The sequence below is a fragment of the Hakea prostrata genome, chromosome 1, assembly GCF_041222555.1.
Source record: "Hakea prostrata isolate BN-2017 chromosome 1, UWA_Hpros_2, whole genome shotgun sequence".
NCBI classification, from domain to species: Eukaryota; Viridiplantae; Streptophyta; class Magnoliopsida; order Proteales; family Proteaceae; genus Hakea; species Hakea prostrata.
In genome coordinates, this window is record NC_142600.1 from 11,141,186 (window position 1) to 11,158,498 (window position 17,313).

The following is a 17,313-nucleotide window of genomic DNA, read 5'->3' on the forward strand; positions in this document are numbered from 1 at the left end:
CCCCTAGGTCGGTTTTAACTTTTAAGTAATTAAGTGTTAACCTCCTCATTTTACCTACTAATAGTAATTTAACTAGACGTTTAGAAATTTAACCATTAATCTGCTAAGATCTAATCATAATCATTTAAAAAAGATTTTGACATGTGCGAATGGCACATATAATATCCAACCCCTATATATATAAAATCTATTCTATATATATATATATATATATATCTTAATTGTCTCATAAAATTTCAGTTCCTTTAAGCATTAATTTATTTTTTTTGTTTTTTTAACAAAAGAGTTTTATATGTAAGAGATGGGAATATTAGACCTCTCCACTAAGAAGTGAGCTACTCAACCATTCTACAATCTCTTCTGACAATTTACTTATAATTGTGTTATCTATATTTTAGTTTTCCTATTAATTTACCTAAATTTTATCATAATATAATAAAATAATTCAAGTTGTTGACGAAGAGGTGATTTTGCAATTGCGAGGCCTTTTTACCCTCAAAACATTTAAATTAGAGAAATACATTGGGCGGACTGAGGACGAAATACATATACAAGGAGAGGATTAGAGGAAGAGAATTCAAAAATCATTAGCGCTTATTACCACCACCAAAGTACAAAGCGCTAAACCCTAAACAGCAGCGGCATGCCCCCACCTTAATTATTAATGTGGAAAGCTTAGAAAGAACTTCTCACTTTAAGGCTTTAAGCAGGGGCCAGGAGCCGGGTGGGGCAATAATAACTCGTCAGTGTCCGTTGCGATTATCGATTCGTGGCTGTGAGTGAACTTGTGATGGCTTTCTCATTCTCCTCTGTAGCAGTTCGTTCTATGACCCCCTGCGGCGCCCTTCCTTCTCCGTCTTCATCTCCACTTCTCTTCCCCTTCAAGCACTGCAACCGACCGATGTTGGATTACCAAAGGAATGTTCGTATGGCGGTGCTCTGCTGCTCTTCGTCTGAAATAGGGCCGTTATCAGACCAGATGCATATTAGGTATATCTGTTTCTGTTAATCTAGGTGTACACAGTTTAACACAACAATGGATATTAGTTATACCTTTTATTATTCGTCGTTTTAGTGAAAGCCCTCTATTGTAACTCTGAGGACCAGCGAATTTGTCATTCATTTGAGTTAGTGAAGTTTTTGTCAAGTGTAGGAAGCAATTGGACTTGGTTTTTGACGGAGAAGTTCGTTTCTTCTAAACACCCTTGGCCAGCGAACCCGAATGGTGCCTTGATTCTTACCCCCCGTCAAAACGATAAATGGTGCTTTGATTATTAGTTAGGAGATAAACGTTCATACTTCATATTTGCGGCTGTGAAGGATGGGGGCCCGGGGGGAGGTACACTCCATGTGATAAGTTGATAATTTTATTTTCTTTGGTTAGTTAATGCTGCCTTCTTCGCCTACCCCCAATAGCTTTGCCCAACACAACCCATCCCCCGAGCGACAACACAACAGCGCCCCAAAAAATAAAATAAACTTTAGATTTTTACTTGGTGAAACTAGATCAATGAGGGACATGATCAATATCTAAAATTTGAAATCCCAATGATGCCTTCCTTATAAGGATTTTCTCAGCAGGGTATTGGACTGTAGTTTAGCTTTATTTGTTGTACTGATTTAAATAGAGATACAGTAAAATATGAATCACAAAACAAGTATATGGAACAATGTGTGAAAGGTAAGAAACAACATTAGATCTATGGAACGAAGAAAGTAGAGTGAATGCATGGAGAGAGGGAACTGGATATTTCCTTAGCAAAATCACTTCACTGCATCCAGATATGATGTTTTAGTTCAATGTTGATGCCATATTTAGACTGCCATTTAAGTTTGAATCCTCAATGGGAATGGAGAGGAGGAAGTTTTGCTTGCTGTCAGAGACAAGAAGCATGGGTGTTAAGATTGGATGTCCTTTTACAGTATGTACAATGGAACTCAACAAATTTTATTGTTATTATCAAATATTCTTTTAGGGTGGGGGGGGGGGGGTGGCGACAGTTGTCTGACTGTACTGAGACATGTAGATAATTTGAGAGCAAGGTTTTAAAATTTCAGAACTTCAGAATCTTAATGCCTCAAAAATAGAATGCGTCTTGAACTAGGAGAAGAATATCTTGATATGATAAATATATTGTTTTAGAAAAGAAAAAAGAAAGAGGGAGATCTTGATTTAGAGAGCAAATGAATTCTGATGAAATACATGGAAAGGTTTTGTTTGCCACTCTGGAACCTATTTATAATCCAAAATTAGAACCTTGTTTATTTGTGAGAGTTGAGTTGACTCTTAAGGGGTTGATGGTGAGAGCTGCACGTTGGAGTAGGAGTACCAAGATCTGAAAATTAAGCATGATAGAGGAGTTTGCAGACTCCACATTTAAACTAAATGAAAGGGATACTAATCATAAATGGACTTATGAGACAGAAAGATACAACTAAGTTCTTTATATTGACCCCTCCTTTTTTTCCCATTGTTTTTGATTGGCCGTTTTAACAGTACTAAGATGTTCATATGCATATGTCCAGGACCTCGATAGGAATGTCATATTGTCATCTTCCCAATAACTGTGTTGTGTGTGACTGAGAAAAGGCACTATTAGCTGATGGTCTGATGACTTGAAACATATCCATTTGGCTGTAATACTAAAATTAGAAGATATCCTTGAAAACCTTTCTTGGTGGACCATATGCCCTCCTTATGGGTCATCTTTTAAACACGCCCTATTCCTTGGAACAGTGTCAATCATTTGTAAATATATATCATTGTTACTGAATCTTAATACTGCAGAAAAAATTCTGTTGGAACAGTATGGCAAAACAATTTTTTGTTTTAAATAAAAAAATATATTTAAGAGAGCCCTACCTCTGCATGATCTCCAAAACAAGTTATGGTATTGTGTATCCCTTTCCTTTTGCAAGATGACCCATGTTAAATAACTTACCAAGGAAGAAGAGATGCTCATACTTTCTATAAAATCTTGAGGCTTATGAATTTTCCCTCCCTCCTAGGCTTCATTGAATCAGAGCATCCGTTTCCCATTTACTTTGTTATGAGAGGTCCATTAGGTTTTGTAGACCTTAGAGGAGTGCAAAGATTTAGTTGGTTTCATAGATCTGTTGTTATTATTTAGTTCGAATAAACTACTCCTCCTGTCAAGTTCTGGTATTGTTCTTTGTTCCTGTCCCTTTTTTTTTCCAATTCACTATTGACTTGAAAAGGCTTAGTATTAGTGTGATACTAATTCAAAGAACGCTGTGCTTTGTTATTCACTTGATTCGTATCTTATTGTGCACAGGCAATCTCAAATATCTACTGTGACTCCCTTTGGACTGACAGTGGATGAAGCTGGAAGGTCCAAGCCTTCATACAAATGGCAAAGGGTGCTCCTTAAAGTAAGTGGAGAAGCACTTGCTGGTGATCAGAAACAAAATATCGATCCAAAGGTAGGATAACGTTTTACTAAGATTTAGTGAATCCTCATTTCTTTAGACTTTCGTGATAGTTTATTAAGCATGGTATCTCTAACCTTTTCAGGTTACAATGTCCATTGCAAGGGAAGTGGCATCTGTGACTCGGCTTGGCATTGAGGTTGTCTTCTGTTCGTGGTTCTTTTCACAGCTTATTTTCCTCTCTTTTTGCTTTCGTTTTTGTTATTGTTGTCGTTATTATTATAGTTTTTTTTTGTGTGTGTGTGTGTCCAGCTTTATCCTTAGCTGTTTGGATAGGATTGACCCGGATAGGATTGACCAATTTACATCTGCTGAATATTTTAGGTTGCGATAGTGGTTGGTGGTGGGAATATCTTTCGTGGATCTTCTTGGGCGGGTTGTAGTGGCCTCGATCGTTCTTCGGCCGATTACATTGGGTAATCAACTCATCAAAATTTAAATGATGCATCTAGCATATCATTTGAAATTCTTGCCTGTTCCATACAGGGTTTTAATTGGTGAAATTTTCTTTTGGTGTGACTTCTTAGTTTCTTTTTCCTATGATTTTCTATATGGTTGTCTCCTCAGTGCTCTGTGTCTTGGTTCTTAATCTACCTTTAGTTTAGTTTCTGTCAGATACTCTGGGCTTCGATCTACTAGACTGTCACCTGATAGATAACTAATAGTCAATGGTTTCCTTATCAGCTCCCTGCTTTTTTCTTATTCTTTTCTGTAACTGGTAAATTATTTACATATTCCATATTGTTCTGTATTTATATTGAAGATGATAAGGTCATACCAGTTGAAAGGCTGGTTTACTAAAAGGTCCAGTGCATGAGGCTCCCACCACTGCATAGACTGGGAGGTATAATATACACAGCCTTATCCCTGTTTGTGAAGGGAGGTTTGTGCCAGACATTTGTTAACTAAAATCTGGTTCACTCCACACTTTTTTCTTCTTTTAATTCTCTCTCATATTTGTAGGGGCATAGATTTTGTTCTTCTCATTTACTCCTGAATTCCCATGCTTCCCCATTGTGTCTCCTGTATCTGCTTGCACTACTTCCATATTAAAATTATTTGGTTGTCATATATAATGCTATATGTGGCTTGGCTATGCATGATGTGATACTACTGGAAGAACAGGTTAATTTTGAGATTTCTGCTTTTGGTTGTTGTCTCTGTCTTGTTTTGTTTTATTTTATTTTATTTTCTATTTTTATTTATTTTTGTCCTCTATATATGATCAGAAGAAGGGGTGAGCGTGACTACAAGTATAATTTACAGGCACCAAGACTCTTACTGGTAGGGTTGCGAGTTGGGCCTAAATCAGGCTCAACTTTGAATGAAAATGATATGTGCTTGGTCTCAATTTAGTATATTTATCATTCTCCAACCGTCTTGCTGCTTAGTTTCCTGGCATGAACCTTACAACTGTTAGGTACAGAAAAAGGACCTGACAATAAGCATCAAGTTTAGGTTGTATCTTGATAAATAAATTTTCATTTTTCCCCCTTTCTTGATTTAATGTTATTGCAGAAATTTCAATTTAGTAAAGTTACCCATTGGAGGTGGTACTACTGTATCTGAACTCTGAACATGTTAATTATACTTTATGTGTGTTCTTTTTGGGGGTTTGGGTTTAATTTCACACTCTTTGAATTGGTCACAAGGATGTTAGCAACTGTTATGAATGCAATATTCCTGCAAGCAACGATGGAGAGCATCGGCATCCCAACGCGGGTTCAGACTGCATTCCGCATGTCTGAGGTGGCAGAGCCATACATTAGAAGAAGAGCTGTCAGGCATTTGGAGAAAGGAAGAGTGGTAATCTTTGCGGCAGGGACTGGTAACCCATTCTTCACAACAGATACTGCAGCAGCCCTCCGCTGTGCAGAAAGTAAGTCAAACTTCTCTTTATTGAGTTGCTAATTGGCGATCTTTTAAGTATATGAACTAGATCTTCAACGATTATGGGAAGTCAATTTGTCCAACTGATGGTTTTGGCCATAAGGGTCCTGTTTTCTAACAAATTTGCAAAGACCAATTATTGAGTAAATTATCTGTTTTTCCCCTCTGTAAATAGTGAATTGAAGGCTGGACTTGATCAAAGGTCTTAGCTACAATGTGCCACAGGCTTTGCAAGTTGAGTTGGCAGGACCTTAATTCAGATGTTAATACTAACTTAGTTAAGCATTTCTTGTAAAAACGTTGCCAATTAGCTGACATGCAGCATGTAAAATTTCAGAGGAAAACCTTGTGAATCATTTTGGTCTAGAGCACGAATACTTTAATTGTCGTAATCATGTTCAATGCATTTGTTAACTGAATATGGGCATGTTTGTCTTCAGTTAATGCAGAGGTTTTGCTGAAGGCTACAAACGTTGATGGAGTCTATGATGATGACCCTAGGCATAATTCAGGTGCCTGCCTGCTAGACAATCTAAGCTATCAGGACGTGACATCGAAGGATCTTTCAGTGATGGACATGACGGCAATAACTTTGTGCCAAGAAAACAACATTCCCGGTGCAGTTGGATGACATTGTCTTTTTTTTTTTTTGGTTGCCAAATAAGTGAATCCCTGATTCTAAATCAATGCCATTTCCTGGTGCAGTTGTTGTCTTCAATCTAACCAAGCCTGGTAATATCTCCAAAGCCATTATGGGAGAGAAAGTTGGCACTTTGATTGGGAGGTCTTGGGATGAAGTCATGGCATAGATATGAAGTCTGGACTGGCCACCCTACTGCTTGAGTGGAGCTTTTCCTGTGACCGTTGGAAGTTGTGAATTTGCTGACAATGCTTGTATGGCTCTGAGACCTAATTGAACCAACAGCATAAAGAGTCAGAGACGCACGGCAAAATACTTAAATATGATGTTCTCAGAATTTGGGGGGCAGGTCTTGCCTATCTGGTGTACCAGATTCAGCACGGATGATGATAACTTTTGGTTGTGTAAATAACCAGGTAACTTTTCTGGGGTTCCCACAATTATTGTCCGTGAAAGTTATTTGAGGCAACTCAAATTTGGAGAAAGATTTTGTAATTGGTCTTCCGAGGGACTACATTTTTATGCTATCTTCTTAGATTCTTCGTCACTTGGGTGGCAGTTCTAAGACTGTGGGCCTAACTTTGTAAATCATTGTTCAGGTTAGTAAACCATTAAACCTGATTGCTTGTGAAATAGCTTGGTCCCTACTTGATCGTGTTACCAATCTCTTACACTTAAGGTCGAATGTCCTGAAAGGCATGCATTGTTATTTATCACCAACGAGAACCCCCCCTTTTCGGCTCCCACCCCAACCTCATCCCGTGGCCCGAAAAAAAGAATGTCAATATTATGGACGTTGGGACCGCCTGGCCCTGAATAAGTGAAGAGGGACAAGTCAGGCAAGGGAATTCGGATTCTTTATCCATCAAGGTAAAAGCCTAAAAGGTAGGATGACTATCTGCTTTTCTAATATTTTTCTTTCACATAAAAAGAATGGGGTCATGTGGGTCTTACTGGGGTCCCACTTCTCCAAGCAAAGCTTGACGCCTTGACTTTGTAAGCCTAGACCGAGGTTCAACCTAATTTATCGTAGTGCTGTATACATTATGGAAAGAAGTGTGAGCGGACTATACCCTTGCAGGTAGAAATTGTGCTAAATGTATTTCCCTCACATTTTTTCACTACGTATTTAATAAAGAGATCCATCAATGAATATTGACAAGGTGAACCAAAGGTGGACGTTTTTCGTAAATGTGTGATTAAGAAGTGTGAGCGGACTATAGTTCTCTACTCTGGAAGGTAAAACATCCCAACTCCCTGCATTTCCCCATATGGCTTGATCCATTAATACACGTTGGCAATGTGCGTAGAATGGGCGGTATCCACGCCATTCTTTGTTGACAATTATTATACTTAAATATGATAGCTTATGCTTTGAGCCTTTGAGGTTAGGGGTAAACTCCCATTTATGCAAAATAATTCCCCCCACACCCCTCCTCCAAGTAGGATCACTTTTCCGTCAAGGAAGAACAATGTGCTCTCCTAATGTTTCCTCACCATATAGAAGTGGTGGGGCCCACTTGCAAATATTGAAAAAGAAAATTTGAAATTTCAAGGGTCCCACATAAGTCCTACCATCCTATTATGTGGTTCACAATATCAAGGAAGAAGAATGTGCTCCCTTGATATTTTATCACCATACAAAAGTGGTGGGTCCCACTTGTAAATATTAGAAGGAAAAAAAAAAAAGAATGTCAAGGGTCCCACATGGGTTATACTTTTTTGATTTTTTTTTTGGTTGCCAACCCCGGTTTCTAAAGCTTTGCCCTGACTAATCCGGTGTTCAACTCAGGTCGCACACCTCGCTGTGGTGGGTGAGTCTCATAGCGGGGATTTTTTGCATCCATAAGGTTTCAATACTGGAACCTTGCTTAAGCGGACCAAGTTGCTTACCACTTGGACCAACCGCCGTTGGTTACTTTCTATCGTATGGTTTATGAGTTTAGGAGAACATATTGTTTTGATGAGGCTTGACCCTCTCCTTCACAAAAAGGTTGCTGTTTTATTTATTTATTATTATTTTTCAAATGAGTCTCATGTAGGGATTAAGCTTGCCGGGTCAAACCTGCACCGTTATTAGTTTATTGAATGATAAATGCATGTAACCCGCACGTAAACATTTTCTTGATGAGCCTTTTGTTCATTGGAATTACTTGTCCTAATCAAATTATATAAAATAATATCTAATTCAAATTTCCCTGGTTTTTTTCTTCATTCTCAACTACTCCACCATAACTTTTGACATTATCAGAAATAATAACAAAAAATAATAAGGTATTAGTCAATATGTTGTCTTTCTTTTTTTAAACAAGCAAAATCTCTACTGTGAAATCTTAAATTCAGGGAACTCACTTGATATCAAGGATATTTTCGATCGAAGTTTAAGCGTTGAAAAAACGACTAAGGCAGTGTTTGGCAGGATTTTTATTTTTCATTTTTAATCAAATAATAGAAATATTAACATTTGGTACAATTTATACAACCCATTTTAATTTACAAAAATCAAAACTCATAAACAGGTTGACAACTGTTTTTTATTTTTCTATGAAAATTACTTTTCATCTATTTTTCGCGATGATCTCTAATACACATGCGACTCTAATGGAGATTACCCAAAAAAACAAATGTGACTCTACTGGTTATGAGTGAGGCTAGAACGGTAATGTATTTTTTTTTTTTTTTTTTTTCTTTTTCTTTTATAGAACTTCTTTGTATTCGTCCTCGTTTCTCTATTCAATCCTAAATCGTTGATGAAATGCTAAACAATTTTCAACAGTCTGATTCTGCAAATCTTGTTTCGAACTCCTAGGATTTTTTATTTTTTTATTTTTAAGTGCTGAAAAATTGTCCATGAAATGCTAAATAGATATCAGTAGTCTGACTTTGCAAATCTTGTTTGGAGTTCCTTGAGCGTTTCCTTGTTATTTTTAAGTGCTAAAGGACCTCTGGTTCAGCAGCGGTGAGAGCACAAAAATTATAAAAAAGCAGCAGCTGTGGTAGCTATGAAGGACCAAAAAAAGAAAAATGTAGTTCTTCAAAAGAAGAAGATGGTGCATTTTTCAGAACAGCCCAACTCCAGCCAAGAATCATCATGGCTCTCTTTTTTCACAGAAGTAAGACGAGCCTTTTCATTCATGAGAAGATAGAATTTCAGATCTAGCCAATGGAACTGGACTCGAATTTCAAATTCTCAGATTTCTTAAAATTCACTGCTTTCTTGTATTTCTTAGGGGGCTCTTGTGTTCTTTCTCATAGAAAATTCGAGATTTAGTTTTGATGATGATATTATCTGTTTTCTTGTTCATTTGATTGGATTGAAGTATCAGTTCGATTCAAATCTGTTCTCTGTTAAAAAAGAAAAAAAGAGAGGCATTGAGTCGATGAGATGTTTCTTGTTCCATTACTTAACATCTTCTCCCCTTCCAGTTCCTCCTTTTTCTTTGGATTCTTTTCAACAATCTCAAAGATGACTGGCCATTATGAAGTGAAGGTATAGGGCATCAAGGTTAAGCCTAGAGTGATAGATACAAAAATAGATTTAAAGACTGGCATAGAAGATCTTTGGTCATTTGTTGGCAGGGAATTGGTTCGAATTATGTGGTGGATTAGATATTGACTGCGCATTGGTTGGATCAACTAAGTAAGGTTGTAATCTTGAAATTGGCAATGTGGGAGTTTCTGTCTCATCATAAGGCTTATGAATACTCATACATTAACAAAAAAAAAAATGAATACTCATACAATCCCTAATTTTCTCTTCAATTTCCTTCACTCATTGACATTAAGTTTGCGAGTGGTGGAATTAAATAGAATGTTGCCATGCTTAAGAGAGATTATGGGCTTCAATTCTTGATGATAGAAGGCATTTGTGTTATGGTTTGGTTGATCTGGTTTATCATATTAAACCGCTTCAGGTTATGAAGAAACATGCTTATGTATTTTTGAATGTTAGAATGAAAAGAATCATAGAGTGGAAGGGCATTTTTTATTTTGGTAAGAAGAGTGGAAGGATATTGAGTTTGCAACAATCGGTTACCCAGAAGGGAAAAAAAAAAGATTTGAGTTTGCAACAATTTCTTATAAGATGGGGAGCAAATTGCTTGAGGATTTGAAATTGAAAAAACCATACAATATAGGAGAGGATCTATATGTATATATATTTTAAATAGAATTTTTAAAATTTAAAAACTATTTTACATAAAGATAATGCCAAATGTATTTTTTAGTGAAAAAAGTATTTTACACATAAGTTACCAAACAATTTTTTTTATCTTTTGATCCAAAATGAGTTTGACTTCGATTTTTTGAAACATAGGTAAAAATAAAAAATAAAAATCATGCCAATATGTTAGCATTTACAGACATCATACTAATATGAATTGGATTAGATGCGGTATAACTAACAAGATGGATTGCTTCCTTTTGCGAATACTGATTTATTGGTATCACATTTTTTTTTTTTTTTTTAAACACCTTTTTTTTAAAAAAACAAAAAAAAAAAAACAAACAAACACAAAAAAAGAGGGGGCGCCCAGAGCGGAGGAAAGGCAGAAAAAAAAAAAAAAAAAGCAAAGGGGGGGGGGGGGGGGGGGGGGGGGGGGGGGGGGGGGGGGGGCGGCCCAAACAAAAAAAAAAAAAAAAAAAAAAAAAAAAAAAAAAACCCCCCCCCAAAGGCAATTCCAAAACTTGGAATCATGCTTGTTAGAATTATTATGAATTTAGATTGAAAAAGAAGAAGAATACAACTCAAATAGAGATTAATTAATAAAAGAAACTTTTCATAAAAATAATAACAAAATAAAAAAAAGTTGCAACTTGCAAGAGAACCCACGAAAGATTTATAACATTTCAACCGTGGAAAACAGAAAAGAATAAATAAATACCATTGGCTAGACTCTGTTGCATAAATTTACAATCCATACCTACTTGATGAACACAAAAATTAACGAAGCAGATTTGACATACGTCCCAGTGAAACCCACCAAATTAAAAGCCCATTTAATAGCTTTCCAACTGCACCGCCACCACCCTCCTGCTGCTGCGCTTCCCTGACAATTAATTGTAGATTTTTTGTGTTTTTACAGGAAAAAGAAAATTAAAAGAAGAAAAAAAAACCCAGATATCACGATCATTTTCTTGGATCTACACCCCTTCTCGATCTCTTTTGATATCTCCTATGGATTGGAAATGTCATAAGTCGAAGTGATTGAAGAGATCCATAAATGGAGTTGGAGAAGTTAACGGAGCAGAAGAAAAGAAGGTTATAGGGCTTGGCACCACGGTACCTGCATCAATATAATTCCTATTTCCATGGAAGGCGGGGCTTAGATCTTGTAAGAAAGCAAGCGATGATAAGGAATAATTATTATTGGGTTCAGGTGTCGGAGAAAAGAAACCGGGAGAGATGGGAGGGAAAGAGGAAGGAGCAGGCGATAGTATCCCCGGGAAGGAACACGTTGTCCTTTCCAGTTCTAGTGTAGCACCGGCAGAACCCCTGTTAGTGTCTTCTTCTTCATCATCAAATCCTTCCACTATATGATGATGATCAACACCATTAACCTTTCTTGACTTGAGAGCTTGGAAGCAAGGGCGATTATTAGCCTTTTCAATCGTGGCCAATCGCGCCGCGGGCGAAGCAAGGACATGACTAGCAGTATTATCAACATAAGATGACGATGATGATGGGACGGAGGTAGAAGATGAAGATGAATTGGGGCCAGTGAGGCGTTGAACCAGTGTCATGAAGTCACTTGCAGATGTGTGAATTACCTTGGGGGAGACGGCGTAGATAATCACCGGCCGGCGAGGAGGTAGAGGTTGGCGTTGCGGTAGCTGTTGTGGTTGTGGTTGTGGAACGAGAGGTGGCTTCTTGATCTTGTAGGAGTCTTTACGAACTTTAAGGGGCGCCGGGCGAGGGCCTTGGATCTGGTTTTCCTTCCTGGGAGGAGACGAAGAGCCGGTAGGGTGTTGGGGAAAGTCCATGAATGACTGAGATTTTCTGGAATAACAGAAGAAGAAGAAGAAGAAGAAGGATTCAGATTTTTTTTGTTTTCTTTTTTCTTTTTGTTTGTTTTCGGCTTTTCGTCCGTCCGAAAGAGAGAGAAATTGGAAATTAATGAATCCGGCCGACGCAGCTGTGATATCTGATAAACAAAGATATATCATATATATATATATAGATAATATCACAGCTAGCTAGCTATCTAGGATTTATAGCTCGCTCAACTAACTTTTTTTTTTTGGTAAACAACAACCACAGAAAGATATGCACGAGCACAGCGAGGCACCGAGACAAAGCCGGAGCCAAGGAGTGGAAGGGGCCAAGCTATCTCGCCGAGAGAGAAGAGCCCTCCTAGCTAGGGAATCAGACAGAGTTACTTTCCCTATAAATATGATGAATTACACAACACGAACTTGGCGAGGATAGATATCATCCGAAGGCAACCTCCGGGGGCAAGATGGAGACAGCTCCAAGTGGCGGGTAAGCCTTGATTGCGTCAAAATGCCCCTTGTCATGACATTCACCCAAGGAACAACAGCTATCCCTCAAGGCCAAGCGCAACCAACACGATGGGCGGAAGAAGGTTTTGAAACCGCCAATAAGCAATCACCCCTTTCATCGAATAATAAACCCAAACCACATCTATCACGCCTTCTTCATGGGCACGGAATTTACTGACCCAACCGGTGCTTGGAGGAGACCAATTTGGTTGTCTCACCAATCTACTACCACCATTTTTGATTTGATGGGATCACTTGTAGATACTCCCCTTGATGTCTCATTGCACGTCAATAACGATGAGGAGATGATACCTCCGTTAAAATTAGTGCATCGGCCAACCAAGCTCCCGAAAATAAAAGCCGCCAAGGATGTCATTTCCTTTGTCAAGCCACCCTCTCCAAATCCAATAGATTTCCAGAATTAAGCCATCGGGAGATTGGCTCCCTCCTTGTGGGGAAGTAAATGAGAGTTGAGACCCAAACCATGTTGCTCGGCAAATGGACATGAGAGGAAAATGTGATCAATGCTCTCCTTTCTTACCGCATCTCGGCATAATGGATCGACTTGTATGTTCATTGATCAGCCCCTCGGTGTTGCTAAGCCCTCCCACAAATCCTCCAAAAAGTTGTTAAGCTTTGGGGAGCATCTACTTCGATGTAATCCCATACACCTTTATCGACTGCTTCCAAAGTCCACAGAAGATGAGGATGGCTTCTCCTCAACTGTTTTCTTTCTTCAATATAAGCACTTCATAAGCGACTAACGGAATTGCCCATTTCTAGTTGTGCCCAAAATAGAGAGTTGGGTTGAGGGAACAAGGAGTTGTATTTTAGAATCTCATCAGCTTCATCCTTAGGGATCAAGGACTTGATGATATCAGCCTTCCAACTTCTATTGATAGGATCAATCAACCCCAACCCACAACATTACAATCAAGGGGTTCGGACTTGAGTCTAAACATGGGAAGAGAAGGGATCCAATGAGTTCCAAATGTTGATCTCGAACCACACCAATTCCAGATAGACCGCTTTAAGACCCTCTCTTCCTTCAATTACACCCCTCCAAGCCCAGATGGATTTTGGCCCAGACTTGCATTCATGAAAGAAGAATTAGGGAAATAAGTATTTTTCATCACCGAGGCCCATAATGAGTTTGGTTCCATCCATAGTTTCCACGCAAGCTTGGTTAGTAGTGCTTGGTTTGAGTATCCGGATCTTTGAATCCAAGTCCCCCTTTTGATTTTGGTAAGCTCATTCTATCCCATGAAATCCAATGTATGCCTTTCCCCTTCTCATTCTTACCCCAAGAAACGAGCGGATTTCCTCGGCCTTGTGAGTAGACTTAGGTATCGAAAGTGCGAAGGCAAAGTTGGGCATGCAAAGGCCACCGATTTAAGAAGAACTCTTACCGCTTGTGACAATAGTTTGTTCTTCCAACTTTGGAGTTTCCCTCAACTTTGTCTTGGAGCTCTCGAACACCTTGATCTTTGAGCAACCGAAATCGTGGCAAGCCTAGATATTTTGAGTCACCCTCTCCATATGGGATCTTTAGAATTCTAGAGAACCATCTTCTAAATTTGACATGTGTGTTTGGGCTAAATGTGAGTCTAGACTTCTTCATGTTGATTTTTTGTCCACTCGCCCTACAATATATATCCGGACAAGCTTTGAGATTGGTCACCGCCTCCAATTTGACTCCGAGAAGAGTAAACAATCATCTGCGAACATCAAATGAGTTAGCATTGGACCTCTTCCCCTAATTCTCACTCCCTCAATTCCTCCCATCACTTGTGCTTTGTTGATAATTCCCGAAAGAGCTTGAGAGCACAAAGAGAAAATGGCCGGAGACAAGGGGTCCCCTTGTCGGATACCCTCTCCGGGTTTCACATCTCCCTTCACTGTTCCATTGATCAAAAGTTTAAAATTTGTAGTTGTGATGCACCCCATCACAAGAGACACCCATTTCGACTAAATCCCATTTTCGAAGTACTCTCCGATAAACACCCATTCAAGCCTATCATAGGCTTTTTGCATATCCAACTTCATAGTTAGAAATTTCTTCTTCCCTTTAGTTTTCTTCTTCAAGTAGTGGTATACTTCATGGGCAACTAGGATATTGTCGAAATTTGCCTTCCGGCACAAATGCCGATTGGGTGGGCTCAATGATCGGATCCATATATTTCCCTAACCGTGTTGCAAGAATCTTTGTAATGATTTTGAACACCACTTCGCATAAACTAATGGGGCGGTATTGCTCAATACTCTCGGGAGAAATGTTCTTCGAATTAGGCAGATCAATGTAGCATTTAAGTTTTCATCCATCACTCCCTGCTTCAAAGAACTCGAAGAATACGAGCTTAACACATCATTCGAACAACATCCCGGTGGTGTTGGAAAAACATTGGGGGAAAGCCACTTGGCCCAGGTGATTTTGTAGGGCCCATGTCAAAAATTGCTTTTTTCACTTCCTCAAGGGATGGAGTTTTTGATAACTCATCATCCCACCGGGTAACACAACCGCATTAAGATTTTCCGACACCCAGCCTAGGGCCTCAAGGTCAACACCTTCCGATGTAAATAACTTTTCAAAGTAATTTTGAATAATATCAAAAATTTCATCATCATTATCAACCCACTCACCGCAGAATTTTTCAATTGAAGAATTCGGTTAGATAGCCTCCTCTGCATTGTTGAAGCGTGGTAATATCCTGTGTTCTTATCACCATGTTTGAGCCATTCGACCTTTGCTTTCGAGCCCACAGCTTCTTCCTTCTCCAATTCAGCATCTAGCAAATCGGTGACCATCTTCATTTTTGTTTCGAGTACACATCCGGACCAGCCTCTTGGAGTTTCAGCAGTTCTTTTTGAGGTTCTTAATTGTTGTTTGAACATGGCCAAAAACCTCACGGTTCCACTTGAAGGACACCACACCGAAAGCCGATCCCGGAGGGGACAAGCGAGACACCACACCACACACGGGCGATCCACAGCCAAAACGAAAGGCGGCACCCCACCGGTGCTACCACAAGGATTGTGATCACCAAAGGCAAAAAAAAGAGAGAACTAACAGGAACAAAGCCACCAAACGAAACGAAAAGCAACGTATCCAGGAAAGGCCCTCCCCCAAACCACAAACCACAAGATCAAAAACTAAAAGAACGATGGCAGAATCACCCATTCTCCACCCAAGCAAGAGAGTTGAAAAAAGCCAGGGTGCGATAGATCCCAATCCAAGACTGCGAAGGATCCAAACACATGTGATGAAGAAAGAACAACATGGCAACAAAATAACAAAAAAAATATCAACCACTAGACCAAAAAACAAGACCACGAGGCACAAGAACAAAGAAGAATCCACAAGAAAATACCCTAGCCGCGCCAAATGAAAACAGCACCGGGAAGCAAGGAGCAAGGCACAAGCAGCAAAACCAGGCAGGAGCGATCCCGGGGAGAGAAAAAGATGGCCAAGCCCAAGACTGAGGCACGGACGGTGGCCAGAGAACAGAGGAGGAGGGGAAAGGGGGGGAGGAGGGATTCCCGGGAAGACAGGGAAACAAACAAGGGTCAAAAGGTGTCGATGGTAAGAGTTCCGGGCACATGCAGATGGAGGAAGGGGGAGGAGACGAGGAAGGGCGGGAAAGAATGGGAGACACAGAGGAGGTGATGGTGGGTAGGAGACGAGGTAAGGGTTAGGGAAGAATGCCGGATGGGGAATGGGAAGAAGGGAAAGAATGAGGTTACGGGAAGAAGATGGAAAGTATGAAAAATGAGAGGGGAAGAGTAGGAGCCAAGTTACAGAGATGGGGAAAAGGTTCAGATGGCGATGAATCCCGAGGTTGATTAAGCTGTAAGAGATGATGGTTGGGAAAAGTGAAAGATTGTAAGGAACGAAAGGGGAAGGCAGGGAGTGTGGAAACCAGGATTGAGGTGATAGGGATGTAGATTGGGGACGGTTGACTTGAGGACGACATGCAAGACTAGAGGGATACCGGGTATACGAGCTCACCACGGAATAGCAAGGGAGGGCCGATCAGAATACCGAGAGCACCCCCCCCGAGAGTACGACCCACATGCGACTCATACCCACGACAAGGAAGGAGCGACAATGAGGGGAGGGTGCCAGACGGATTGAAGCGAGAGTGAAACCGCAATGACTGCCCACCAGGCATCGGACCCTGAATCTCACAGCGACTAACTCATGGCCAATCCCCACAAACGAAAGTAGAAGTATATTGATAACAATAACGATCACCACATCCGTGATTGAATGCATCCATCGAGCATATATATCTAAGAGACTAACCCGGAAAACATGTGAACCATAGAAGCCCACGACAGATAGCCCAGGACCACCGAAGACTTAGCTCCAAGCCGAGATAAGTTGTAACCAAGACCATGAAGGAACCCAAGCCCACCAAAGAGTACGATGCCAAGAAAGCAGAAGGACCCAGAGCAGGAAGCAAAAGGGGTTAAAAGGAAGGAATAACACCAACGAGAGCCCCACACCGGAGTCAGCCTAAGAAACTCATAAACAACGGGATTCCCAAGATTTCCCCACTAAGAGATTCCCGAGACTTCGTTATCTCTAGCCCTCTCAAGGATGAAAGGAGGACATTGTAGGTTGGGCTAGATGGGGTACGAATGCAGAAGGTGGAGAGGAAGCATTAGAGGACTCAATAGTGCTTGAAGGAAAGGTGGGAGGTGGGAGTTGAATATGAAGGTTTTCATTCACCGGAGGTGAGTATGAAGGAGGTGGGAGAGGTAAGGCTCGCTCAACTAACTAACTAGTAGCAAATTAACCCAATGCCTATGGGACGGGAAGGAAGGAAGGA

At 39.9% G+C, this 17,313-nt stretch overlaps 2 protein-coding genes across 2 annotated transcripts; one reads left to right on the forward strand and one right to left on the reverse strand.

Moving 5' to 3' along the window:
- Nucleotides 1-666: 666 nt before the first annotated feature.
- Nucleotides 667-6,729, forward strand: LOC149027454 (Amino acid kinase family protein). Its single transcript, XM_089162686.1, has 7 exons — nucleotides 667-990; nucleotides 3,297-3,444; nucleotides 3,536-3,589; nucleotides 3,775-3,866; nucleotides 5,103-5,329; nucleotides 5,781-5,957; nucleotides 6,046-6,729. Exons 1-7 carry the CDS (start codon nucleotides 791-793, stop codon nucleotides 6,147-6,149), a joined length of 1,002 nt encoding a protein of 333 aa, XP_089018812.1. The 5' UTR covers nucleotides 667-790; the 3' UTR covers nucleotides 6,150-6,729.
- Nucleotides 6,730-10,687: 3,958 nt separating this feature from the next.
- On the reverse strand, nucleotides 10,688-12,115 carry MKS1 (MAP kinase substrate 1). Its single transcript, XM_089146827.1, has one exon. The coding sequence runs from the start codon at nucleotides 11,960-11,962 to the stop codon at nucleotides 11,171-11,173; it is 792 nt and encodes a 263-aa protein (XP_089002953.1). The 5' UTR covers nucleotides 11,963-12,115; the 3' UTR covers nucleotides 10,688-11,170.
- Nucleotides 12,116-17,313: the final 5,198 nt, after the last annotated feature.